Source organism: Lissotriton helveticus, chromosome 2_1, assembly GCF_964261635.1.
Source record: "Lissotriton helveticus chromosome 2_1, aLisHel1.1, whole genome shotgun sequence".
NCBI lineage: Eukaryota > Metazoa > Chordata > Amphibia > Caudata > Salamandridae > Lissotriton > Lissotriton helveticus.
The window spans coordinates 1,122,282,037-1,122,308,569 of NC_136059.1; the positions used below are offsets into that span (position 1 = coordinate 1,122,282,037).

The window sequence follows — 26,533 nt, forward strand, 5'->3', positions numbered from 1 at the left end:
AGTGTGATTTGTATGGTGTAAAGTGCTGGGTGCCTGCGAACGGTGTGTTCTTTGATTATTTAACCACGTAAAAGAGACAAAGAGTCAGTCCATAAACGAAGTAGAGAAGAGTAAGCTACAGTAATGCACAGGTAAGCTACAGTCATTGTAAAAGCTCTGCAAAAACTTCAAAAGGAACAACAGCAGAGAAAACCCACAGTCAGGCACAGGCAAACAAGGCAGATTATCTAAAACATCTTTGCAGAAGTGACGGGGGTGTAACCCTCGGGCATACAAAGGAAAAATGCGGCCACAGTTAAAATTCAACTGGAACAACAAAGGTGAAAAATTACACTCTCATCCACTGGTAACAAGCAGCCATGGCATGAAATCACGAAGTAGACTGCAGTATCACACACACACAAAAACAGACAAACAAATGCAGCAAGTCACACATCTAGAAGGCGCTACTTTAATTCTCATGAATGCACATTTGTTCAGGGCTGGTTGTAGGCATGGGCAGCTGTGAAGTAGCTCACACTTAGCTCATCACCAGGGTTCCACAAATTACATTTCTCTTTTTAGCCCACCCTCTGCTGGGCCGCACAGCCTTGGGTCATAGCTACGAAGCCCAGGGAAACAGTGTTCCCCCTTCCCCTGGGTCTTGCAGAACTAGGCCATAGATACAAGGGCTTGGAGACCAGGTCACCCATACCTAGGCATTGGAGACCAGGCCAGCCATCTCTAGGCCTCTCAGTACTAGGTCATAGCGTCAAGGCCTAAGCCTCACAGCGTTATACTATGGCCCTGATGCCCAATGTATGCAACCCCTCCCACCTTAAGCCTTGCAGCGTCAAACGATAGCTGAGGGGCCTCTCCCGTGGGTCTGATAATGCTGGGTGACAGGTAGGTACAAGGCTCAGGGAAGGGGTTGCACCTCCTCTCCACCTTCAGTGAGCTGGTTCTGGGCCTCAGTGCTGGGTCACAGCTACGAGGCACGGGGGTTATCCTTCGCTTGGACCTTGTAGCGCTAGACCATCGCTGCAAGGCTCAGAACAGCACTAGACAATAGCTGTGAGGCCGAGGAGAAAGACCTCCCCCTCCTTCCCATGGGCTCCCCACTCCTAGATCATGGTGACAAGGCGACATAATTATGACAAGGCCCATAGAAGGGGCTTCAGAACACTAGACCATGGCAGAAAGGCACAGGGTAGGGTGCTCTCCTCCCCGGAGCCTTGTAGCGTTAGCCTACGGTTGTGAGGCCTAGTGGGAGCACACATCAAGCGCCAATAGTGCAGCAGGTGCAGTGGTACTGGGCTTCAGGGATATTAGGTGCACAATCCAACTAAATTATACCTGTGCTTTACTGTGCAGTAAGTTGAAGGGTTGGAGTGGACTTTTACTTTGCACCAAGGCCCATGGCAGCATGTTGTTCTACCTGCCCCTCTTCCATGAGGCTCGGAGCCTTATTCCAGCACTATAAGGCCCACTAGAGGGACTTCCTTCTCCATGAATTGAAGCCATGGTTGAGGCTTGCATGGAACGGGGGAGTGGGCGCCATCCTTTGGGCTTTGCAATGCTAGACCTTGGCTGCGAGACACCTATTTGACGGGGACCTTCTCAGTGGTGTAGCTATCACTAGTGCTATAAGTGCAGTGGCACTGGGGCTCAGTCATGTTACGGATCCAATGCACCCAAATGATAGTTCCCCTTTGTCTGTTCCAGTAAGTTGCTTAACTATCCAGCAACTGGACTGGAATGTATTTTACTAGCATCCATGATCATGCAGCAATTGCTATGCCTCCACACCCATGGGCCTCACAGCCATGGTTCTGCGCTGTGTGGGTCTTCCCTTGGTTTTGCAATACAGGACAATAACTGCAGGGCCCAGATGATGAGAACCCTCTCATGGCGTACCTACAGTAAAATATCCAGTCTTCCAGTTTCCAATTTCTTGGTATACTGAGCCTAAATGGTCTTCAGTTTTACCCTTGCTTTCTCATTTTCATTGCACCCAGTTCTGGGAATAAACCATATGTTATGTTATGCTATGCTATATTCATTTGTAGAACACCCTTATGCTAAGTGTCTTGGCACTAAAGCTGGTAATATAATGAGCACAAAAAGAGAGAGTATTAATGGAATTCTTGAATTTGATTAACATGAGTTCAGGATGAGAGCTGGAAGAGAGTTACAACATTGTGGTCTGGCAATGGAGACAAATCTTTCCCAATTTGTAAGCCTTCTAGGTCATGGCACAGTTTGTAAGAACTTATTGAAAGAGCATAACGGTTTGTTTGTTTGATAAAGTAAACATTTGGAGGTTATAAAGGTAGGATAAAGGTAGGACAATGGCGATTTAAGATTTTATGAACAATGGTAAGGGCTTTGAAGGCAACACTAGATTGAATAGGTAGCCAGTTCAGACTTTCTTAAGAATGGTGATATCTAGTCAGGTCTTGAAATGCTGAATATAAGGCAAGCAGCGGCATTATACACAAGTTGAAGTCAATAGATCTGTTTTTCAGGGAGAGCTAAACAAATGGCTGTAGTGTATTTCAACTTATATTTACTCAACACGTTGACTACTGGTGTGAGGCAGTTTCGGCATGAATGAGATGCTTTGGGTGTTATCGGCACCTCAGTTGTGGTAGAATTTATCTTTAGGAAGTTAGAAGATATCCACTAGTGTGTTAAAGGTAGGTAGTTGGCCAAACTCTTTCCATCTTGTACAAAGTTCATATTTGCACTTGGAATAGACAAGGTAAATATGATTTGAGCGTTGTCCACGTACATGTAGAAAATGGCCTCTAGGATTTGTAGGAAAAAGGATTAAAAACCATTGGGAAGAGGACAGACCCATGTGGGACAGCACAGTTCAATGGCTTATGTGTGGAAAGTAAAGGGGTAACAGTGAACTGCTTACAGTCAGATAGAAAGGGTATAATTCATTTGAGCTCTTGGCCACCCACTCGCCCCACTCAGTAGCGGCTGGCAGGGAATGAGGGTGGAGGGAGGGGGTAAGAGGAGTAACATTAAAAAAATATCACTTACCTCTTCCGCTGGCCGTCTCTCCTTGCTTCTCCTGAGACCATGAAGCATACAGGCAAGCCGCGGCCGGCATGGCTACAGGGGTGGGCCGAAGCAGGGTTGCGCGGGGAGGGGGGGCGGGGACAGGCAAGTGGTCCCAAGGGAAGGGGGTGTCGTGCTGGTAGGGGGGGGGTTAAATAATAATAAAAAATAAAAAAACTTACTTTTCTCAGGTCCGGCATCTTCTGCTCTGTCCGCTCCTGCTTTCCTGCCTCTGCAGTACCCGGAAGCAGGCATTCTCCCTCCCCTAAGCCAATCACAATGCTGCAATGGCACTGTTGTGATTGGTTGGGACGCTGACCCCACAGGCGTCTATGGGGAGGCCATTTTCTCGATGTAGGCTACATGACTGTTTTGGTCAGCCCCAGAGGGCCGACCAAACAGTCAGGGCCCGCAACACTGTGCTAACCACTCCTCCCTGCCCTCAAGCAGGACCGCCACCCGCCCGTCCCCAACCAAACTCTTTTTGCGAGAAAGCAGAAACATAAATTAGTATTTCTAATACCATTTTATGTTTCTGCTTCTCGCAATGCGAGAAAGTAGTGGAGCAGTACTCCTCTACCCACATGGAGGAGCCGCCCCTGATAGAGGCTCTTCATAGCCAATCACAACGCTGCATGTGATTGGTCACAATGCTGCAATGCAGCGTTGTGATTGCTATTGGGGGAATGGGCATGTTCCCCACCAGCCTGTATAGTGCAGCTTGGTCGGGAACATGGTCCTACTTTAGATGGAGTTTTTCCAGGATGGAATGCTCTTTGGTTTTGAAGGCAGCTGCCAGGTCTAAAAGTACCAGTGTCCCAACAGCCCCAGGGCCAATCAGGAATTAAATCATCAAAAACTGTTAGGAATACAAGTTACATACTGTGTCCTGGCCGGACAATAGCTTGGATAGCATCCAAAAGATTATCGTTGACAAATAGCTGGCGCTGTATACAAAACAGATTTTTCAAAAGGTTCCAAGGAATGGTAGAAAGGAGATTGGTCAAACATTGTTGAGACCTTGTTGCTCAAGGGTGCTTTTTTTTTTAAGGTAGTTCATAATGGCAGTTTTTCAACAGAACGGGGAACATACCCTGGGCTAAAGAACTATTAGACAAGTCCAGTAAGTTCAGTTTTGATAAAAGGGAAACACCATTCCCATCAAACTGCACCCTAGCCACCATTTCAAAAAGGTTGGGCATCTCTGTCCTATAGGTTCCACAAATGAGGGGCAAATGACCTACCTACCCACGGCATGCACTGGTTCCAGGCAGCACAGGTGAATGCTTAGGGATCACACCACCAAGGAACAACAGTGGTGAGACCCACAGCATTCAGCAGTTCGAACAGAGTTAGCCACTGTTATTGTACACTGTTATTCCAAAGTTATCCCCTGAATAACCACTTAGAAGAGGCATGCACTGTCTTTGCCATATTGTACCCTACTGTGTCAGGTGCAGTATTCCCTTATTGATTTTAACACAGACCTCATAATCTGTGGTTTATATTATCCCCTACCAGTCCAGTCAACCACCAGAGTCTAAGTGGTCCTCTGTAGCGTTTACTGTTCATGACAGAAGAATCACTATAGGAATTTCCTGCTCTGAAGAGACTCAGTTAAGGTGTACAACCAGCATAGTGGAATTGCTTCAAAAGTCTATCCCCATACTTGCAGGTAGTGTATCATAGCCCCAGACCTCACCCTCCAGAAATTGCTGAGGGGTGAATAAAAAGTTGTGTATGAAAAAAACATTTGAGGTGAGCGGAGGATAGGAAGGAGGGCTACAAAGACCTGCCAAACAGCGTACAGCCCGCTGAATACCAGTGAGGAGGGTTGCTCACAGTTGGAAGATTGTCTCCTTCTTGACTTTTATGGTTAAATAAAACAGCCATTGATGCAGGGAAGCCTTAGGAAGAACACTCTTTAACCATCTAGGATGTCAAAGTCTAGAACCTACAGAAGGTGTATTCATTTTCTGGTGTGATCTATTTTAGTAATCCAAGTGGGCATAGGTGATCTGTCGATCCGCACTGCCAGACACAGGCTTGCTAGGTTCTGGTGGGAACTACTGGCCCAGAGGGGTAGGCTGGCTGAAATATGATGCACTTAGGCTAGAGCAAAAGTACCCAGACATGAATTATGGCCACACCAAATGGTGTCAGAGTCTGAGGTAGAGAACGTTCTCGACTCTTGTGAGACTCACCTTTTTTCTAGACAATACTGTCTGGATCCAGCACTTTCAGCCTCCCTGAGGAAACATGGACCCTTAAGGATGCCTCAAGTGGCCCACCTCTACCCAGAAATAGATGTCCCTGATTGGAATTACACAGACACACTGGGTTCTGGGGAGCCTAGTGCCAGCTCTGTTTCCAAGTTTCACCAGTTACCTTTTGATTCTTCCCGTGCCAAATTAAATTGAACTGCTCCCGTGGAATGACTTTTACATTTAGTGATAAGTGGTTCATTGGAGAACAAGTTGTGATTATGGCACACAGTGCGTTTTCCAAAATATTATAGGGACTACTTGTGCGTGTCAGTTATAGCAAACTTTAACAAGCACGTGCGCCGACTGTGCAGTGGAAAATGGAAGAACTTTAGAATTATACAGATACAAAAGAAAAGACCACACATACCGGGGCAGCTGGCCAAATATGCATGAACAAAGCAGCAGCTTATGCACGTCTATGGCCAAGTGCTGTGACTCACAGTTTCAGCCCTAACACTAGGCAGAAGGGGACACCTTGTTCAGGAATATAAGAGTTCCAGGTCTAAGGATTAAATTCAGGTAAACGAACTGCAAAGCACACTTTTCTCACTTAAATACAAAGAAATGTTGGGCTCTACTGATTTAGCCCTGCATGACAACTTGCCACAAACTCACTTTATCTGCAAGAGATTTTCACCACGTTTCAGGTCAGTTCTCTCATTATAAGGTGGGATATCTGTTATATCAGAGACTCAACACTGCAGGTCAAGAATCTAAGAAACTAATGAGGACATTCAAACTGTCAGAAGCAACATATGATTAATTGCTGAACCATCAGATGTCTTTAAAAAGATACATATTTCAATCTACAAAGTGATTTTGTGCTTATGTAATTTTTCTTTCACATAAGAAAATGCTTTGTGGCACTCACCGTATTCCATACAAACATGGAGATGGCTCTTCTGCGTGTTTTTCATTCTCAAGGACTTGCTTCTGCAGCAGTTTTCCAATTGCGTTCACCAGCCCCTGTACATTACTGTGAAAATAATGAATAGTTGGTTTACCATTTACATCGACTCCATAGAACTCTCTTGCCACAAAATACTATCCTATGTTCATCCAGTGCTAAGGAGTGTAATTAGACTAACAACTTTAACAGCAAACGAGAATGCACATTTTTATCATGAGAAATACCAACCATTGCCTGTTTGTGCCCAGTCTGCTGATCTCCCCACCACCATTTTAATTGGGCACACAGAGACATGAAAAATATTTTAAGAATCCAACAGAAAGCAGTTTTTCTACAGTGAAACTACCCCACACCATTCTTCCCCCAACATTACGCTGCAAAGTATAACAAATACTTGTAATAACAATACCCAATACACTTGGAAGATAGGTATCTTACTTCAGTCTTTTTGTCTTCACTGTTCTCTCCATTAGCTTCTGGACTGTATTCAAGTATTGCATCTCACTAATACAAATTTGTTAAGAAACCCCTTGCGGCCCTCAGTAACAAACACAGCAGGCGGTCATATATTCTGCCTGAATGAAGCAGGGGGTGCAGTACAGTACATATTGGTATTTTCACAGAATCTTATGGGCTAGGGAGCCAGACGTGGATGTAAGTGGCACCTCTCCGCTTTGTCATCCTGCTCCCTCATACTATTCATGGGTACAAAGTACAACTGATGCGAAAAGCAGAGGCTCAAATGAGCAGTCCTCTTACAGAATGAACCAGCGCGCTGCACTAATAATCTCTGACTTGAGCAGGCTGTTAAAAAAAATTCCATATATGTGCACTGTATGCGGCAGAACAAAAAACAACCTCCGAGAAGGCATTCCTTAGATTTTGTAGCAATATAGAGGAATGGAAGCAAGCATTTGCAATGCAATAGGCCTCACTTTATTGAAAGCTTGAGTTATTGGTGTTGCATTATTATTTGAAACGCCAATAGCTCAGACTTTCAGTACTGCAAGACCTACTGCAATGCAAATACTTTTTTTAGGTAGGAGGGGCCACATTTAGAATAAGTACAAACACAAATATGTGAAATGGAAAGAAGGAAACATGACTATTAGCTTAAACGTCACTGTAGTCAAAACTATTTTAGAATGAAATATATCACAAAATGCGTTTTAAAATGAACACTTGTAGCTAAAAGTCGGGTTTCACTTTCCTAAATGTGCTGTGTAGAGCGTGCATGTATATTAACTGTATCTAAACCCCCCTCCACACACAAACACGTGTGAAATACCAACTCTTACCGTGTATATAGTGAGCGATAAACGCCCCATGCAGAATAAGCTGTGGTAGGGACGGTGTCCAGGGAAAGCAAATTAGTAGTAAAATGGGGAGGCAAAGTGAAGGTAACGCTGTAAAAACGGGCGGGCACTGGGAAGCCGAGGGCAGATGAAGAATAGCGACCATAGGGCAACTGGATCCAGCGTAGGTGCCACATAAGAGACTGTCGCGGGACGCCACGGTGTTGACATTGATGCTGATGTAGACTGGTGGTCGGCTGTTCCCCCCTTTACACCCCTTTCTGTTTCCGAAACACAGCCTGCCTCCTCCTGGCCGGAGGAGTGGCCCCGGACGGACAATGACGCCCACTGGGGAGACGAAGACATAAAGGCACACGGACTCTTTAAATCCCACGGCGAAGATGACGAGGCTCCACCCCACTGGTTCGTCACGGAGCCAAAAGGAGGCACGACCCGGAAGTCGACGGACGGCGTTTCCTGGGGAGGAGAAAGCGTGAGTGTCTGGAGAGCTGAGACGGAGAGGGAGGACGGCGGGGAAGAGATCCTGACGAGCCCAGCTGTGGACTGCAAGCCAGGAGGCCAACGTACCGGCGATTCGCCCCGCCACGTTCCCGCGGGAGGAGCGTGGCTTACAAAGGTACAGGGCAGAGTGGCGGGCTGGGTTGCACGTAGTGGCCAATCGAACGTGTAGATAACCAGTGTACATAGTGTACAGGCTCCACAACCCCTTCCCTCACAAGCACTAAAGGCACAGGATCGACGTGTGTACAAAACACTGCAGCACTTGGTGTCCCTCACTTCCCTGGCCCCCAAAGAGCTTTAAGAAGAACATCAGAGTGATTACTCTTTCTCCTTTTTTCTTTTGCATCCCTGACCTGGGAGGGATACCCCGGCCCCGACAACCACCGAAGAACTATCGGTCTGGCGGGCTCCTATACCCGGCGTGGCAGAAGCACCCTGGAACGACCTGTATTCCCCAGAGGCGTCAAGACGGAACCGGACGAGTTTGCCCGGTTGAGACTCTCCAGCAGACGACGAAAAGCCTACCTAAAAATAAAACCGTCTTTAAAATCACTACTTCAGGTGTCAGACTCCCTCCCTTCTACCTCGCCTGTGTCCGAACCCCTACAGAGACAATATCCATTAACCCAATGAACACCGACAGCAAATCTAGCAGCTGCTTTTCATCTACAGCTTGCAATAATGTCTTTAACATTTGGGAAGACATTCACGAGCACAAGCATGAGAAGTTAGCTCTTGTAAAAGCATTTATGTGTTATGTGACCGACATGGTCACAGGGTACAATGTGAGCAACCCCCTCAAACAAGGAAAGGTCAAGCAGCAATTAGGGAGGTGGTGGAGAGAGGGGTTAAGCTGCAAAGCGGAAGGGTGTTGGGAGACAGAGGACGGAACAGGGGCCCTCAGAAAACAGCACTGCGTCGACAAAAATGCCCAATAAGCTTGGCATGCTGAGCGTTATACAAAATATATAATTCTTTTAAGCATTTGGGTGAGGCATGCTATAAGAAAGCTGCACAGTCACCATACGCCCTGCATAAAGAAATATAATGAAAAAAAATATATAGGATTTGGGTGAGCTGTGCTATAAGAAAGTTGCACGGCCGCCATTATTAAAGCTCCAACGCGGCATTCAAGTGTGCTTCAAAAAGAAAATAGTGCTCACAAACGGTAAATAACATATCCTGAGTAACAACACATGTAACAGGGGCAGTGTTTATGGGAGGTACAACAGGAGAAAAGGCAGTACTAAGGAGGGACTAGAAAGAGTTAAACCAAACAAACAAAAGCATTTGAAAAAGACAGTCAAAGGGCCCAATAAAAAAACATGGTCAGAACATGGGCGGAGCTTAATGGCAATATCCTGAATACAGCAAGTGCTTAAGACACAGCGCAAGCGCCGCCTTGACAAGACCAAAAAATTATCCAGGAAGCAACCAGCTGAAAAGAACACTTGGAAATTTTCCACCGCAGGGGTTAAACAGCAGAACACACAGTACCCCAACGTTGCAGTCAAGGTAAAAAACTCTTAAGAATTACTAGCATCTGAACATTCCCAACTGCAAGTGGATGATGTACATGATTACCTGGGACAATCTATATTAATTTTACCCTTAGCCAGTGGTTCTTAACCTGTCGTCCAAGAACCCCCGCAAGGCCCACTTAAGAGGTCTGCAATGGTTTGAAACAATTAATATTAATACATTAAAATAATTAAGTATATACAAATAAGAAAGCAAAACAAAAAATTTGAAACTCCTTTCTATATTTGATTCTGTATTAAACAAAACATTTTATTATTTATTTGATGTATACTTATTTTTGCATAGTGTTTTGAGGCTCAAATTATAGAGAGACTTAGTGGGGAGCCCCGGATTCCAGTAACAGTTTAATAGAGGGTCCAAAAAAGTCAAAAGGTTAAAAACCGCTGTCCTAGATCTTACTCAAGGATCCTATCAAATCCCTAGGAAAGAAACAGATAAACTGAAGCAGCTTTTACCTCCCCTCAAGATCTCTTCCTATTTAAGGTCATGAAGTGTTGTCTGCTTGAAGTTTCGGCAACCTTTAAAACTTAATTAAAAAACTCTGTGGCCAAACTTGTAAAAAGAAGTGTAAACCTTTCTGGGATTCCTAGGACACTGATGTCCTTTCCTGCCCAGGGCAATACACAGGAAAATAATAAGTCTTCTAGGAAAAACACTTCTGTATAGAATTCTCCAGACTTTAGCAAAGGTTTTGTATTACAAACAATGTGAGAGATCAGGGGCCTGGGTTTGTATTGTCCCAAATTGTGTACAGAGAAGAATAGCCAGAGCTAAATGTAGGAGGCAAATGACATCCTGTCAACAAAACTATGCAACAGTTGAGAAGAAATGTTTGGAGACAAATAAGCTAATGACCCTAGACTTCTTTAATTATTATGACGGCCTGTTTTATGTTTACTGATAATGGCCATCTAGTGTCACTCTCCAGATATAAGGACCATAAACCCTGTATCTTGCAATGGTTGTCTCTACTACACAATCATTCCACAATTCAACATATAAAAGGGTGCATGCAGATCAATGTAGGTTAACTCTCCTGGCCTTTGGGGACCATTTCTATTACCAAGTGTCAGGGAACTGCTATGATGGGCTCATGGTTTTTCAGACTCAGTCACTGCAGATAAGCGCCATGTATATGTTTACTTCAATAGATTCCTGGTACCACCAAAGATTTCAAGGTGATTATCCAGTGCACAAAGTACGCTGCAAGAGAGAGTTCTCTTGGATCAAAGGGTATGAGAACACTTCTGGGAAGAGCAAGGTACCACTGATGGGTTGCACTACAAAGCTAAGGGTCAATGGTCGTTGGTCAACCAATGGTGTTGCTTTTCAGGGGATGGAAGTTGGTACAGATTCCTAGGTTGGATTGAAAGAGATGATTCAGGCCAGACTGCAAGATGACTGAGACCATGTGAGCTCTGACAGCGCCCCAGCTTCATTTTAGCCCCAGGCAGGTGGGACTGTATGGTAGCCCTGTGACAGATAGGCTGCAGAGTGTGAAAGAAGCGGCCCCCTCTGGAGGCCTTGAGCATCTCCATCCCTACCTGGGACTCTGTTCAGTGCACATGGAAGGCTGCAGAGGAGGGAAAGATGGTGGCAGACCTATGTTGCACCATGACTGGACTAGAGCCAGGGTAGTAGGTGCAGCCTGTGCTTTCAGAGGGTTATAGAAAACCCTGGTATAAACAAACGTAACAGGATGGGCCTGAATGCATAAAGCTGTGGTGGTACTGAAGTGCTGGGCAAGAGGAGGTCTCAGGAGGAGGAAGGTAATAACTTCCGGAGGATAATAGTGTTGCTTTCTCTCTGCTGAGTCACAATAAGTTTGTGGCTATTAATAGAGAAGGAACAATGTTGAAAATGCTGCTAAAAGACAGCAAAAACCACAGCGGCAGAGAGGATTTTTTTTTTTTAACTAGAGGCCCTCCAACCTCAATGGTCTCCTGTTGTAGACATCAACTATGACATTGAAACTGGAAACTGCTTGATCAGAGGTGAGGCAATTATGATTGGCAACTTTGTGGGAATTACAGGATACTACATAATCAACCATGAAAGGACCGTGGAGGACCTCAAGTCCTGGCTAACCCATGTGGAACTGGATACAGATGCCTAGAAACGACAAGCTCCAAAGCTGGAAAAGGCAGTGGGTAAGCAAAGTGAGATTCTTCAGAGATCCCAGAGATTTGAAAAATGGGCCTATACATCAGTCACCTGTCTAGAAGCGAAGGTCGAACTGCTAGAGAACGAGGCTTGAGCCACGAAGCTCCATCTCTGGGGTTCCTTAGTCAAACGTACTACTCCAAATTGAAGACCATGATTCAGAACTTTTAAGAGAGTGCGGTCTAAAACAGAAATAGAGATGCTTATTACCGTGTTACAAGCTTTCTCCCTGCCTAACAAACTCTCTACAGGAGAGACAAGTGCTTTCGGGACAGTTCATATGGAGATGAGGGACCATAAGCAGTAAGCATTGATCACACGCACTGGTTCCAGATTGAAAGAACTGACCATTACAGACCCTCATATCCAACTATTTCCAGACATGAGCCGGATAACCCTGAGAACCAATCACTGAAAAAGATTAGGAAGGTACTCCTGGTCATGAGACTTGAGGGATCATTGTGGTAATCTACTCAGGTGAGTCAGGGAAATGAGAAAGCACATTATTGTTTTCCAGTCAAGTCTGAGACTAAGAGCTCATCAACACAGGAGAATAGGTCATGGTATCAGATCATTTGAGGTGATATTGTGGTGTTAATTATGTATCTGATGTTTTCTCCGCAATTGAGCTGGTTGGTTTTCAATTTCACTTGTGGTATATTTCTAGATTTTGTGTTAGCAGTATAACCAATTGCTTAGTGGAGCTTACCATGTGACCAGTTCCCCTCCCACGAACCTCATGTTCCAGCTGGAATTTTCTAGACTGAAAGTGTTGAGAACCTGTTTGAGAATTTGAGATGTTTTGCATATGATATTGGTATATTTTACAGTGCCTGCAGAGATAATACACATGGAGAAGTTTAAATGAAAATGTATTAGGTATTTTGGCCTTGACATAATTTTTCTTTCAATTAAATGACTTAATCTTAAAAGAGTCAGTCTCGTGGCCGACAGCTATTTGTAATTAATAGATCCAGGAGCTCTCCAAGGTTTGAGACAAGGAGGACGGGCCAAAAGAAAAGAATAACATAGACAGGCCCAATCGGACAAGAATTAACAGCTTCGGACAGGAACTGTTGGTCCATGCCTGAGCTGAAAAGAGTGTGGATTGTGCCTGAATATTGACATAAACATTGGCCGGTATTTGATATTGTTCCTTGTCTGGGAGGCGCTGATCCTCACCAGACCGGTGGCAATGGAGTTTTTTGAGGTGTTGGTGTAGGAGGTTGGAACTAGGGATGGTGTTGGAAGCGGTGTCAGCCTGGAATTGACATCAGGATTGGCAACTCCGTACTTCGTCCCACTATGGGATCGGAGCTAGATGACATTGGGAGGAACATGTACAGCACCAGGGGAACAATTGTCACTAAAGGGGGATGGTGAACGGAACTTCAAATGGTCCTAGAGGACCTTCAGGTGCACCAGAGAGGACTGCTGCACTCCTGAACATCTAAAGCACTGCCGGGATAAAGAAGGCTGGGTCCGCCCCCAATGTCGGAAACCCAGGGTACACCGGCATTGTTATGGGTGGTGGGAGAGATAGTATCAATGTTGGCAAAACTCCTAGGGGACCATTTAAACTAACTCTGGAGCAGAGGAGTAGCACAAGGTAGAGACTTAGCTTTGGATTTCGAAAAAAAAGTAGAGATTCTTTTTCTCCTTAAGACTTCTCTTCTTTTATCTAGGTGTTTAGGAGGAGCGAGATTTAGATCTGGACCTCACCCTAGTTCTAGATTGTGTATTGCACTTCTACATCCCTTCCATTCCACCTTAGCACAGGCCGTAAGATCTTTGCCTTCAACTCATTGTTGGCCTTCAGATTATTTAGGAGGCCGAGGTCACATGATGAGTAGTCATGCCTGAAACCAAGGCAGCACACACAATCTTCATGTTGATCTGTAATGGACATCTGCTTATCACACCCACAGAAGTGTTTTAACCAAGACAAATCCCAAGCACTGTACCAAAAATGTTTGGAGAGCAAAAACATCTTCACCTCAGAATTGAGGGAAGAAGCTCCAGACCCACTTCGAAAGGCGTAAAAAACAGAAATGATGTAGTGGCTGGAGCTATACGGCTCCAGGGACATCATCACGACTCCAAATCCGAAGTCGAGACTGGGCCAGTATTCTACCTGTGCCGAGGAGCTATGTCAGAGGTTTTCAGATCCAGTCTGGCACCTGGAATATCCAAAGGAGAGGAATATGAAGGTAGACGTATCCATCAGAAACTACCATTCAGAATATAGGAGAAGCCACATCTCCGTTACAGGCTGGCCAAAGTATTTCTTGGACTTTTCAGCTTTTAGGATGAGCCTTACAGTACTACAATGGTCATCAGCCATTTTGGCCAATCACGCTCACAAGGTAAAACTAACTTCTACTCACCCAATCACTGCATCCTAACATCAAATGTGCTGGCTATGTAGCTGCAATATCAATATGTCACTGCAAGATATCAACATATGTGACCTGCACAACTGCATTAATGCATGTAATACTTAGGCCATCTACACAGAATACTGCAAAACACACAATGCTGTCTAAGACTTTTTACATCTCACCGTTATTCCTATGTTTTGTTTGTAACGGATAACATACACAATACTAAACAATAACAAGTATCAGACGCAGCAGCACAAAGTGGACCTGAAAAGGAGAAGTGGATAATACCTGGCAGAAGGTATCAGGTTAAGAATGCCATTGAGAATATAACTGAAGTCGGCATGATCCTGCGCCACGAGTGCCACCAGAGCCTCGCAGCAGGCTGTCCTCACCACCACATTGTCGCTGCAGCATTTCTCCCACAGGAGATTTAAAGCAGGAGTCTGAAAATTGAAATGAAAAGAGTCAGTGTGAAAATCTCAAACTAACTAAACGAGTAGTAAACAGACAATGTAGCCATTTGACAACAAAACATGGCTATATTAATTTGTTTTGATGAAGAACAACCATTGCATGGAAGTATTCTATTAACTGAACTTATTGTTATGGTTCCTAGCCTACTATGTCAATGATGCACATACAACTTTTTTACCTCTGCTCTTTCCACAAACCCCTGGCAGTATGACCGAGTCCACGTGTCCTGAACTGGCGGCCGCAGCATTTCTCCTCATGTTGCGGCTAGCAAATCAGAGTGCAAGCTCCTGCAGGACACACAGCAGCAAGATGGCTGACTGGACTCTCTCGGCCAATCAGATTGCTCTATTATTTAAAGTTGTGTGCTCCCGTGACTCCTGCAAGAGTGCTGCAAACCCAATCATCCAGATATACATACATTTAGAACCTTAATTTCTCAAAAACTACCAACCAGATTTACACTAAATCACAAAAAGCATGCTCTGAAGAGAGATTTGGTGTAATTCCGTTCAGCCGTTGGGCTGTAACGCTATTCAAAAATCCCTATGGAAATTGCATTAGGAAATTGCATTTTGGAACCCCCCTTTTTTCTCCTCTCCTGCTTGATGGGTCACCCTGAAACTTTCAGGCAAAGACTGGCGGTAAATGAACTTTTAAAAAAAAAAAAAAAAAAAAAAGTTTTGCTAAGGGTCACCAAAGTTATTAGCAAACCAAAAAACGCTCTTGCTATGGTAACAAGGTTCTAACTAAAACCTGTACAGAAGCGACAGTCACTGTGAGATATATATATATATATTCACTGAAAAAACCATAGGTTTCAGGGGCGTTATAGTTAGTTGGCCATTTCACTCGTACAAAACCATTGAAATTCCCCCGTTATAGTTAGTTCAGCTAACTATAACTTGCGCGCCTGCAATGCACTGCTGATGACGTCACATATTACATCACTCATGACATGGTCCGTGACATCACTCATGACATCACTGATGACATCTCAAATGACATCACTGATGACATCATCCAGTGAATGTGTGTTTTTCTGAGGGGTTAAAACTACCTCTTAAAACGTGCCACAGGGCGCGTTTGCACACTGGTGAAGGGAGGGGGGGCTGAGCTGACGAGTGCAAACACGCCTCGTGGCCGTTTTAATTTGGTGGATAAAGTCTCCTTGAATTCTGTGAGTCCCTTGGGTACAACTAGCCCACTAGGTACCTCCAGTAAGCTCCACAGAGCTGCGTTGCAGAGAGGTGTAAAAAGGGGCATGGCCTTGACCACCTCTCTGCAATGCAGCGCAGTGGCGCTTACTGGAAGCACCTGGTGGGCTAGTTAGCCCCCAGGGGCCCTCAAGGTAGAAGGGGAATTATTTCCCCAACTTAAAACGCACCACAGGGCGTGTTTGCACATGTCAACTCAGGCCCCGTCCCCTCCCTTCAAGTTGGAGGGTGGAGTTGGAGGGTGGAGTTGGAGTTGGTGGGTGGAGTTGGAGGGTCGAGTTGGATGGTGGAGGTGGAGTTAGAGGGTGGAGTTGGAGGGTGGAGTTAGAGGGTGGAGTTGGAGGGTGGAGTTGGAGGGTGGAGTTGGAGGGTGGAGGTGGAGTTGGAGGGTGGAGGTGGAGTTGGAGGGTGGAGGTGGAGTGTGGAGTTGGAGGGTGGATTTGGAGTTGGAGGGTGGAGTTGGAGGGTGGAGTTGGAGGGTGGAGTTGGAGGGTGGAGTTGGAGGGTGGAGTTGGAGGGTGGAGGTGCAGTTGGAGGGTGGAGGTGCAGTTGGAGGGTGGAGGTGCAGTTGAAGGGTGGAGTTGGAGGGTGGATTTGGAGTTGGAGGGTGGAGTTGGAGGGTGGAGTTGGATGGTGGAGGTGGAGGGTGGAGTTGGAGGGTGGAGGTGGAGTTGGAGGGTGGAGTTGGAGGGTGGAGTTGGAGGGTGGAGTTGGAGGGTGGAGTTGGAGGGTGGAGTTGGAGGGTGGAGTTGGAGGGTGGAGTTGGAGGGTCGAGTTGGATGGTGGAGGTGGAGTTAGAGGGTGGAGTTGGAGGGTGGAGTTGGAGGGTGGAGTTGGAGGGTGGAGTTGGAGGTGGAGGTGGAGTTGGAGGGTGGAGTTGGAGGGTGGAGGTGGAGTTGGAGGGTGGAGGTGCACTTGGAGGATGGAGTTGGAGGGTGGAGGATGGAGTTGGAGGGTGGAGGTGCAGTTGGAGGGTGGAGTTGGAGTTGGAGGGTGGAGTTGGAGGGTGGAGTTGGAGGGTGGAGTTGGAGGGTGGAGTTGGAGTTGGAAGGTGGAGTTGGAGGGTGGAGTTGGAGGGTGGACGTGGAGTTGGAGTTGGAGTGTGGAGTTGGAGGGTGGAGTTGGAGTTGGAGGGTGGAGTTGGAGTTGGAGGGTGGAGTTGGAGGGTGGAGTTGGAGGGTGGAGTTGGAGGGTGGAGTTGGAGGGTGGAGTTGGAGGGTGGAGTTGGAGGGTGGAGTTGGAGGGTGGATTTGGAGGGTGGATTTGGAGGGAGGGTGGAGTTGGAGGATGGAGTGGAGTTAGAGGGTGGAGTTGGAGGGTGGAGTTGGAGAGTGGAGTTGGAGGGTGGAGTTGGGGGGTGGAGTTGGAGGGTGGAGTTGGAGGGTGGAGTTGGAGAGTGGAGTTGGAGGGTGGAGTTGGGGGGTGGAGTTGGAGGGTGGAGTTGGAGGGTGGAGTTGGAGGGTGGAGTTGGAGGGTGGAGTTGGAGGGTGGAGTTGGAGGGTGGAGTTGGGGGGTGGAGTTGGAGGGTGGAGTTGGGGGGTGGAGTTGGAGGGTGGAGTTGGAGGGTGGAGTTGGAGAGTGGAGTGGAGTTAGAGGGTGGAGTTGGAGGGTGGAGTTGGAGGGTGGAGGTGGAGTTGGAGGGTGGAGTTGGAGGGTGGAGTTGGAGGGTGGAGGTGGAGTTGGAGGGGGAAGTTGGAGGGTGGAGATGGAGGGTGGAGATGGAGGGTGGAGTTGGAGGGTGGAGTTGGAGGGTGGATTTGGAGGTTGGTGTTGGAGGGTGGAGTTGGGGGGTAGAGTTGGGGGGTGAAGTTTGAGTTGGAGGGTGGAGTTGGAGGGTGGAGTTGGAGGGTCAAGTTGGATGGTGGAGGTGGAGGGTGGAGTTGGAGGGTGGAGGTGGAGTTGGAGTTGGAGGGTGGAGGTGGAGTTGGAGTTGGAGGGTGGAGTTGGAGGGTGGAGTTGGAGGGTGGAGGTGGAGGTGCAGTTGGAGGGTGGAGTTGGAGGGTCAAGTTGGATGGTGGAGGTGGAGGGTGGAGTTGGAGGGTGGAGTTGGAGGGTGGAGTTGGAGGGTGGAGTTGGAGGGTGGAGTTGGAGTTGGAGGGTGGAGGTGGAGTTGGAGTTGGAGGGTGGAGTTGGAGGGTGGAGGTGCACTTGGAGTGTAGTGTAGTTCCTATAGTCCCAATAGGCATATGGGTCACTCTGTAGGAGACTTGTGTCATCCTCTAGGAGTCGAGCTGCTATTCTAGCTGTCTCCCTTTCTTCTTCATTTTCTGACATTTTTACTGACAGAAATGTTTTTGTTGCAGATCAGGTTTTCAAGGAAACAAAGATTAGGTGCACAATATTTTGGAACACTGTATCCTTCAACGTTGAATAAACCAAAAACTATACATAGAAATCTCTTCCTACTAAGTTCCGGCGGATTTTAACCTTTGACCCACTCCAGACGTCTTTGGAGTATTTACGGGAGAAAGGGTCTGTGTGAAAAAGCACGACTGAGTTACTCTAATATCTTGCGTTAGATTTTATCGCCTTACCAAACGTTGGGCGCCATGTAGTGTAGTTCCTATAGTCCCAATAGGCTCTGCGCATTGGAATAATATATTCAGCAGTGTAGACGTAGGACTGAGGTTAACTAGGTCTCTACTGACTATATTAGACTTAAGTTTTTGCCAGCTAGCTCAGAGGTCACTAGAAACTTTCTCGAATAAGCGAGGAGGAGTTTAACCTCCCTGGATAGACAAGAAGGGATTTAGTTTCTGACAACCATAAAACATGACAACTTTGCTCTCCCATTTTCTATAAGTTTAAGAGTTATAGTTTTTCTTATGTTGACCGGAATGAGTATTGCATCCGGGTCACTCTGTAGGAGACTTGTGTCATCCTCTAGGAGTCGAGCTGCTATTCTAGCTGTCTCCCTTTCTTCTTCATTTTCTGACATTTTTACTGACAGAAATGTTTTTGTTGCAGATCAGGTTTTCAAGGAAACAAAGATTAGGTGCACAATATTTTGGAACACTGTATCCTTCAACGTTGAATAAACCAAAAACTATACATAGAAATCTCTTCCTACTAAGTTCCGGCGGATTTTAACCTTTGACCCACTCCAGACGTCTTTGGAGTATTTACGGGAGAAAGGGTCTGTGTGAAAAAGCACGACTGAGTTACTCTAATATCTTGCGTTAGATTTTATCGCCTTACCAAACGCTGGGCGCCATGTAGTGTAGTTCCTATAGTCCCAATAGGCTCTGCGCATTGGAATAATATATTCAGCAGTGTAGACGTAGGACTGAGGTTAACTAGGTCTCTACTGACTATATTAGACTTAAGTTTTTGCCAGCTAGCTCAGAGGTCACTAGAAACTTTCTTGAATAAGCGAGGAGGAGTTTAACCTCCCTGGATAGACAAGAAGGGATTTAGTTTCTGACAACCATAAAACATGACAACTTTGCTCTCCCTGATTAAGAGTATATCTCTAGAGTCGTGTGAAAACAAAAGACAGCTATTTCACTCAGTCAAAGGTGCGTACTTAGTTTCACCAGATTGCAGAGAAAAGAGAGACGGGCGTTTTCAATAAAGGTATTATTTATTGAGCAGTCTTCTTCCTCATACAAGAGAAATGAATTGCTACAATTGCAATACTTTTAGTAAAGTAATGTGCGTACAGTAAAAGCAGGATTATAAAATAATACTGTAAAAGCATTGATATGGTTTCTTAGCCATATGATACTTTAAAATAGATAAAATATATACATACATATATACATTGACTAATCGTACTCAACTGGTGCTTTTAAATACGCCTACCCCGGTGTACCTTACCTAAGCCTAATACGTGGGAGGGAGTAAGTAAGTAGCAGTTTAAGTTAAGTTTGTTTTGCCAAGAATCTGACTCAAGAATTCTCTGTAAGGGTTTAGTCAGCTCCGTACCTGGGTAATAGAAAGCAGGAGGTCTGGTATCTCTCTCTCAGGACTCGATATCCCAGCAACCCGCAAGGGTAGGCTGGAAACGCCGGAGCTGGATTTCGCGGCAAGAGAAAAGACAGCGTCTTTCTCAGCGCGTCAAAAGGGAGGGGCAGCGTCCGTGGGCTCTCGCATCAGCTGGGCTCTCGGAAGTAGATAGCTGCTCTGCTCCAGATTCACCACCGTGTGTTTGCTTAAGGCAGCATTGGTATATTTATACCTGAAAGGTGCCGGGTTTGACGTAAGGTTGGACATAAGACGTCAATAAAGATGTCACTAAGAACTGGCCGTTCTTACAGTGCTTTACAGGAGTTCTAGGACGAAATCAAAACAATAGCAAGGGGGATTTCCCAGGTTGCTGGAGGCTTGGTTTTGTTTAGAGAACTCGGTGTGCTTATTAGGGGGCCGGAGAAGTAGCCTTGCTTAATGTGACAGCATGTGCTACGACTGAATTATGGATATGATTATTATGCCGTTGTATGGATATTATTGATTATAGCCGGACAAGGGCATGAAATAGGAATATCGATTCAGGTTTCCTAGATAACACACTACACCCACTCCACGAATTAATGTCCATCATTACTAAAACTTAAGCAATAGTAAACATAAAAGGTGCACGTGTATACCAACCCACCCCAAAATACATTTTTGCATTTGAAATGGTGTATGCGAAATACATGAAAATGATTATAGGTACTGTACGCTTTTCAAGCAGTGTAATCATTCACTAAAAACGATGCATATATATATCAGCATGAATGATTTGCGAAAATGACACATGAAATGGCTCTTAATACAGAAAAAGAAGGTGCCAGACCATTCCATCACAACAAATGTAAATGTAAATGTAAATGTAGGTGTACTTATATAGCGCAAACCTGTCACCCAAAGGGCATCCTGGCGCTTGCTTAGGGAACCCGTCCTGGTATTCCCCTGTGAGAAACCCCGGCAGGGTGTCCACAAGGTGAAAGCCAGGCATCCCGCCGCGAGGGGCCGTAGTGGAGATTAAGCAAGCTATTGCCCAGAGTTGCAGAGTGTGACCCCGTAATTCGAGTAGGCACCGGAGCGAGAATTGTCGAGTTCGTGGAATTTTGAGCCCGAGACCCGCCGAGGCGGGGAATCGAACCCTGGTCCACGGTCGATCTCAGCTTCCGGGTCTGCCGCCTCTAACCACTGAGCCACGCTTCTCCACAAAATACAGTCGCTGTAAATGTGCTATAGGTTGACGTGATATATTGTCTTTTAGAGTTCCTAAAATAGAAGCTCTGTTCTCTAAGAATAGTTCTACTTCAAGCAGAGTACATGTGCCAAAAAAAAGGTAAATATTTTGGAATCGGGGAAAAAAATAATTTCGCTTTCAGGAGAGAGAGAAAAAATATAGTTCCAAATATGTTCAGTAGCTTTTGTTTATCAAAGCCGAAGGCCGAATTCAGAGTTCAGGGAACGCTGTGGACTAGTTTGCTTAAAAGTTATTCTTTTTGTTCGGGGGAAAACATCATTTCAGACAGACTTTCAAAAAAGCAGTTTACCGCTTCAGGTGAAAGTTCGACCAAGTTGGAAAATGCTGCAACTGTGCAGTCGTGAGAATGATTGCTATCATCGATGTATTGATCAGCATTGCTCACAGAAGGTCGTACCTGGTTGATGCTGATCTCATCTTGCACTTCACTACCCTTTAATCGCAGTGGTGAAGTTTCCACGAATGCCGTCATCAGGATGGGTAACCGCTGGGGACAACACGATGCATGAGCCGTTACAGGACTTAGCAAAGTATCTGTATCCAATGGTACTTCTGATTGTAGTGTGAGACAGACGTCTAACACTCATTCTTCTCCGCACAGCATACATCTTAACACAGGTAAGATACAATTCTGCCAGATGGGTCTGAATGAAAGAAACCAGGTCATATTCAGATCTCTTAGCCGGGCTAATCCAAGGACTTTAGTTATGCGGTCCCGATATCGTATAGCTAGGATCGTTTCTTCCATTGTTGCTGGAGTCTTGTCTGTGACATGGCTTGCCATAACGAAGCAGGAGAATCAAAAATAAAATGCCTGCTACGAGTCCCAACAGGAGTGGTAGGCCGCCAAAGACCGAATGGATAAAATTAGGAAAAATGCCCAGAACTGTTGTGAAGGGTGTTAACAGTCCCGAAAAAATTGTCTTAAATACGTGCGGGATACCTCCAATATCGGACATATTTAGGATTTGGCTTAACATTTCTGCGAAATGTAGGGGGCAATTTGCTGATAAAAGGCTATGTATCTCTGCTGTTGTCCTTGCGACTTGCAGATCATACGTTTCTTTTGATGACGTCAAGGGCACAGTTGTCTGCAAAAGGACAGACTTTATTCTGCTTAAAGTATCAATTCGAATAGAAGAGATATTCAAAAATGGCCAAATATTTTCCTCCCTGTTTGGAGTGCTGTTTGGAAACAATACTTGCATACAGCAAGTGACCATGGAAGAAACGCTTACTAGATAAGCTTTTCCTGGCACCATCCACAACATCTGTGGCCCACTATTAGAATGTAGCTCCCGTTAGAAAGCTGTCTAAAAAATGGCTCTATTCGAGTTGCAGGTGTGCCATGCTGGTGGCATGAAAGGTTATTTGAAGTCCCCTCACAGGCCCCATGTAGGTTTATACCCTGACACAGAAGTATACCACTTAGTGACCTTTTACAATTATCACCACTAAGAAATACATTCTGTCCTTTTTCACTATAACATGTGTGTGTGTAAGGTAATTTCCATGATGACTTAATGTATTCTTTACCCAACCTTTCATACTGGCCTGCTCGTATATTCTCTTGGCAGTATTTAAATTGGAAAGTAGTTATCGGAATAGGTATGATTCTGTGTATTATCCATTCAATGACAGGTCGTTCTGACATTGTCAATGGTAATCTCTCAAGTTTTTCAATGCTCAGAATTGTATATTCCGCTCCTTTTTGTGCCAAGCTGATTTGAGTATCAGTAAGGTTAAAGATAGAGAATAATGACGTTGTGTTGATTAAACGCCAAGGCACGTAGCCTGAACGCAGATTTTGTAACATCCAGCCAAGCTGTACAATAGAACGTAATTGGGGCTGACCATGTTGTAACATTAATAAGTCCTGTTCTATTATATCAATTGCAGATGATACAATACTGTCCAGTGAATATATTCTGGAAGACAGAGTCATTAACCCATTGTCCACAACAGAAAGTGATTTTTTCCAAATTAATACGGTCAATTTCCCGTATTTTTTCTGCTGTTTCAATTTGTGTTTCTTTCCAAGCTTTGTTGTATGCCGCATATATACTGGCCGCTATGAAACGTTTTTGACGCTGTTTGCGTGGTCCCATTATGAAATCACGCAAGTCAGCACCTTCTTTAAGTAAAGTCAAGTGTTGCTTAATTTCTGCCAGTGTGGATGTCTGTAGCCATTCGAGGCAGAGTTTTCCTACATGTATGTTGTAACTATCCCTGGATGTTGTCTCTGGGAGTATCTAGGGTCTGGCTTGTCAATTTGAACCCCTGTATTTTGTTCAGGAATCTATCTTGACAGTTATTTGTGTCTGTGGGCCAGATCAACCATTTTTTCCAATCAGGATGTGTTCTGTTTTGGCTAAAAATATGGGATACGTCTATCTCAACATCTGTAGTGCTATTACTGTCAGGTGTTGGTTTTGGAATAGACGGTTTGTTTAAGTCTTTAATTTTGGCTAGGCCAAGACAGGTTGTCTATTGAATGGTATCATTCAAGAATATAATTTGTTCTGGGATCATGCAGGCTCTAAATAATGATTCTATACCTTGGACCTGCCAATCTTTGGTACCCCAGATGTTTTTTGTTTCAAAATTATTTTTCCAAAAATCAAAACCAAATGTAGTCATTTTTTCAAAAAATGTTTCTGAATAGATTAATTTAGTGTTTGTCAGCATGGTTTTCATTCCTGTCTTATTTAACAGTTTGTAATAAAAAGTTTCTGCATCACTTGTGTTAAACCCTGAGAAGTATGGGAATTTATCAAAAAATGTTTTTGAACTGCCTTTTGGTGGAGTTGCACAATGTTCCCATTGATTATAATTAAAAACATTTCTAGGTTGAGCAGATTTATGCAAATAATGGTTAGCATAGTGATTGTAGCAGTACATCTGTTAATAATTTGATGAACCCAGTAAATAATCATGTTCTGTAAATTTTGCTGACATAACTAAATCTGACATCATATCATTAATACTTTCAAAGTCCCAATCATCAGAGAATGTGCTCGGTTTTACAAAGTCACTTAATGAAACCTTGAATTGATGTGGATACTTCAAGAGCTCGACCGGGCCATAGATTTCATAATCTGTTTTGTCCCAAGCTATCCCACCGGGTATTGGATTGGCTGTGAAATTTACTGATGATAGTTCTCTTTTCTCAATGTGGGATGACTTGTGTGGCTTTAGGACCAAGTTGATGTTCTGACTTGCTGTGTCCATTGTACTATATTTTCCCTCAATGAAATGTCCCAAGCACTGTACCATGATGAGCCAAAGCAGGAGGAAAAGTACACCTAGCACAAACCAAAATTCAATCCATGGAGAAATCAGATAGGTTTCTTTGAGTTGATGAAAGAGTTCTTTTGCTTTGTCTTTAAAAGTCTTTGTTTCTGTTGGCTGTTCCTCAGGTTCGCTTGGATCCTCAGAAAAGTCATCGAAATTGATGAAGTAGCCTGATGCAGTTCTGTCAATTGTTGGAATTGCTTCCGGATTTTCATTTGCTTTTGGAATTTTCTTTGTTTCATTAGCATAGTCTGAGGCTACATCGTTGTAGACAGGTGTTTCTTGACGAGCTGTTGCAATTTGGGTTTTAAGAGGCATAAGTTCCATGGCTTTGTTACATAGTCCTTGTTCATTCACTGTAGCTTCATCAAATGTGATTAGTCTCTCAGTTTGAACCTCTTGTTTTGTAGCAAACTTTGGCGTTCTGCTATTTCTTGGGAGTCCACTTGGCCTACTACTTATTATTGGTCACATGATTGTGGTTTAACCAGGTCGATGGATACTACTCGGTTCTCCTTTTTACCAGCAAGGGGCGGTAGTACAACTGATCTTGTTCCGTTGACAGCTAAGACAGGTACTGCTTTTCTGTAAGAAGGCCCAAATTCCTTCTTCACCGCGATCTTCTCTCTGACCAGATCCCCAATCTTTGGAATCCAGACAGGCCTTGCTGGGACAGGAGGTTTCTCTTCAGTGGCTGTTGGCTGTTGTTTTAGCTTTACGTTGCTCAGGTCTTTTCTTGTTTCATTTAAGTCCTGTAAAATAGCCAAACGATCTTTGATATCAAAGCATTTTCCTTCTACCACTGAAGTCTGACTATCAAGGTCCTGGATATGCATTTATTATTTATTTATTTATTTATTAGACTCATACCGCGCTGGGAATCGACTCCCGAAGGAGTATCTCCGCGCCCCTGGCGTCATCTTTGAACAGAGCAGGTCCTACAGTGTAGCATTATTTCCCTTTGTCGGATAAACTAGTATTGAAAAAGGAAAGTTTTTAGTTTCTTCCTAAAAGGAAGATGTTCCCTACACTGTCTGATCTCTCTGGGGAGATTGTTCCACAGCTTTGGGCCAGCCACAGACAGGGCCCTACCCCCTTGCCTAGCCTTCTTAATCCTAGGAACACATAGGAGTTCTTGATCTCCGATCTAAGAGATCGGGAGGGAGCGTATGCATTGAATTTTTTTGTCAGATATTCTGGGCCTTTCCCTGTGAGGCACTTATGGATGACACAACATGTCTTAAACAATACCCTCTGTTTCACTGAAAGCCAGTGAAGCTTAATTAACAGGGGTTTAGATGGAGTACGTGCAGGGGCATTGAGGACAAGGCGTGCAGCAGTGTTTTGCACAACCTGCAATCTGGAGATGACCCCCTCGTTGGCAGCTAACAGCAATCCATTACAGTAATCAAGCCTGCTCAACACAAGCGCCTGTACCAAGGTTTTTCTAGTGGTATCAGGGAGCAGGGGGAACACTTTTTGGAGAAGCCCAGTGATATGGAAACAGGAGCCAACCACTTGGTTTCCATGTTGTTTCAAGGAAAGCTCCTGATCCAGTTTAACTCCAAGATTTTTCACGCACTGTTTAGGTTCAGGGACTGGGCCCAGATCTTGCGGCCACCAGTCAGGAGTCCACAGGCGTTTAGCTTCCCCAATGAGCATCACCTCCGTTTTGGAAACGTTGCACTGTAAGAAGTTCGAGGCCATCCACTGGGCCACTTCTGTCATACCCCGGGCAAAGGAGTTTCGCACTTCAGATGTCAAAGTTTGAAACGGAAAGAGGAGTTGTGTATCGTCCGCATACGATACCGGGATAAAACCGTGGGATCCCATGATGTTCGACAGGGGGGCCACATAGATGTTAAATAAAGTAGGGCTCAGACATGAGCCCTGTGGCACCCCCTTAGAGATCTCCACCTCCTCCGACCGATACGTCCCCATGATGACACTTTGGGTACGCTTAGTGAGAAAACTCCTTAGCCAGGCCAGCACCCTGCCTTCCAGACCGATGTCAATTAGTCTGGAGGTCATGATGTCATGTGACACCGTGTCAAACGCCGCTGACAAATCTAAAAGCACCAGGATAACGGAAAAACCCCCATCCTGTAGCATATGAAGATCGTCAGCGACGGACAACAGGGCAGTCTCAGTGCTGTGCCTAGGCCTAAACCCAGACTGGGAGGGATCCAGCCCCTCTGCACTTTCGATGAAATT

General features: G+C 45.1%; 1 protein-coding gene across 1 annotated transcript in view; it reads right to left on the reverse strand.

Moving 5' to 3' along the window:
• Positions 1-26,533, reverse strand: part of FOCAD (focadhesin) — a 1,210,644-nt gene that overhangs the window by 1,066,547 nt on the left and 117,564 nt on the right. Inside the window, exons 4-5 of the mRNA XM_078675948.1 lie at positions 14,423-14,577; positions 6,190-6,294 (exon numbers count right to left, since the gene is read on the reverse strand). Of these exons, the coding sequence (XP_078532074.1) occupies positions 6,190-6,294; positions 14,423-14,577 (260 nt within the window). The remainder of the gene's footprint in view (positions 1-6,189; positions 6,295-14,422; positions 14,578-26,533) is intronic.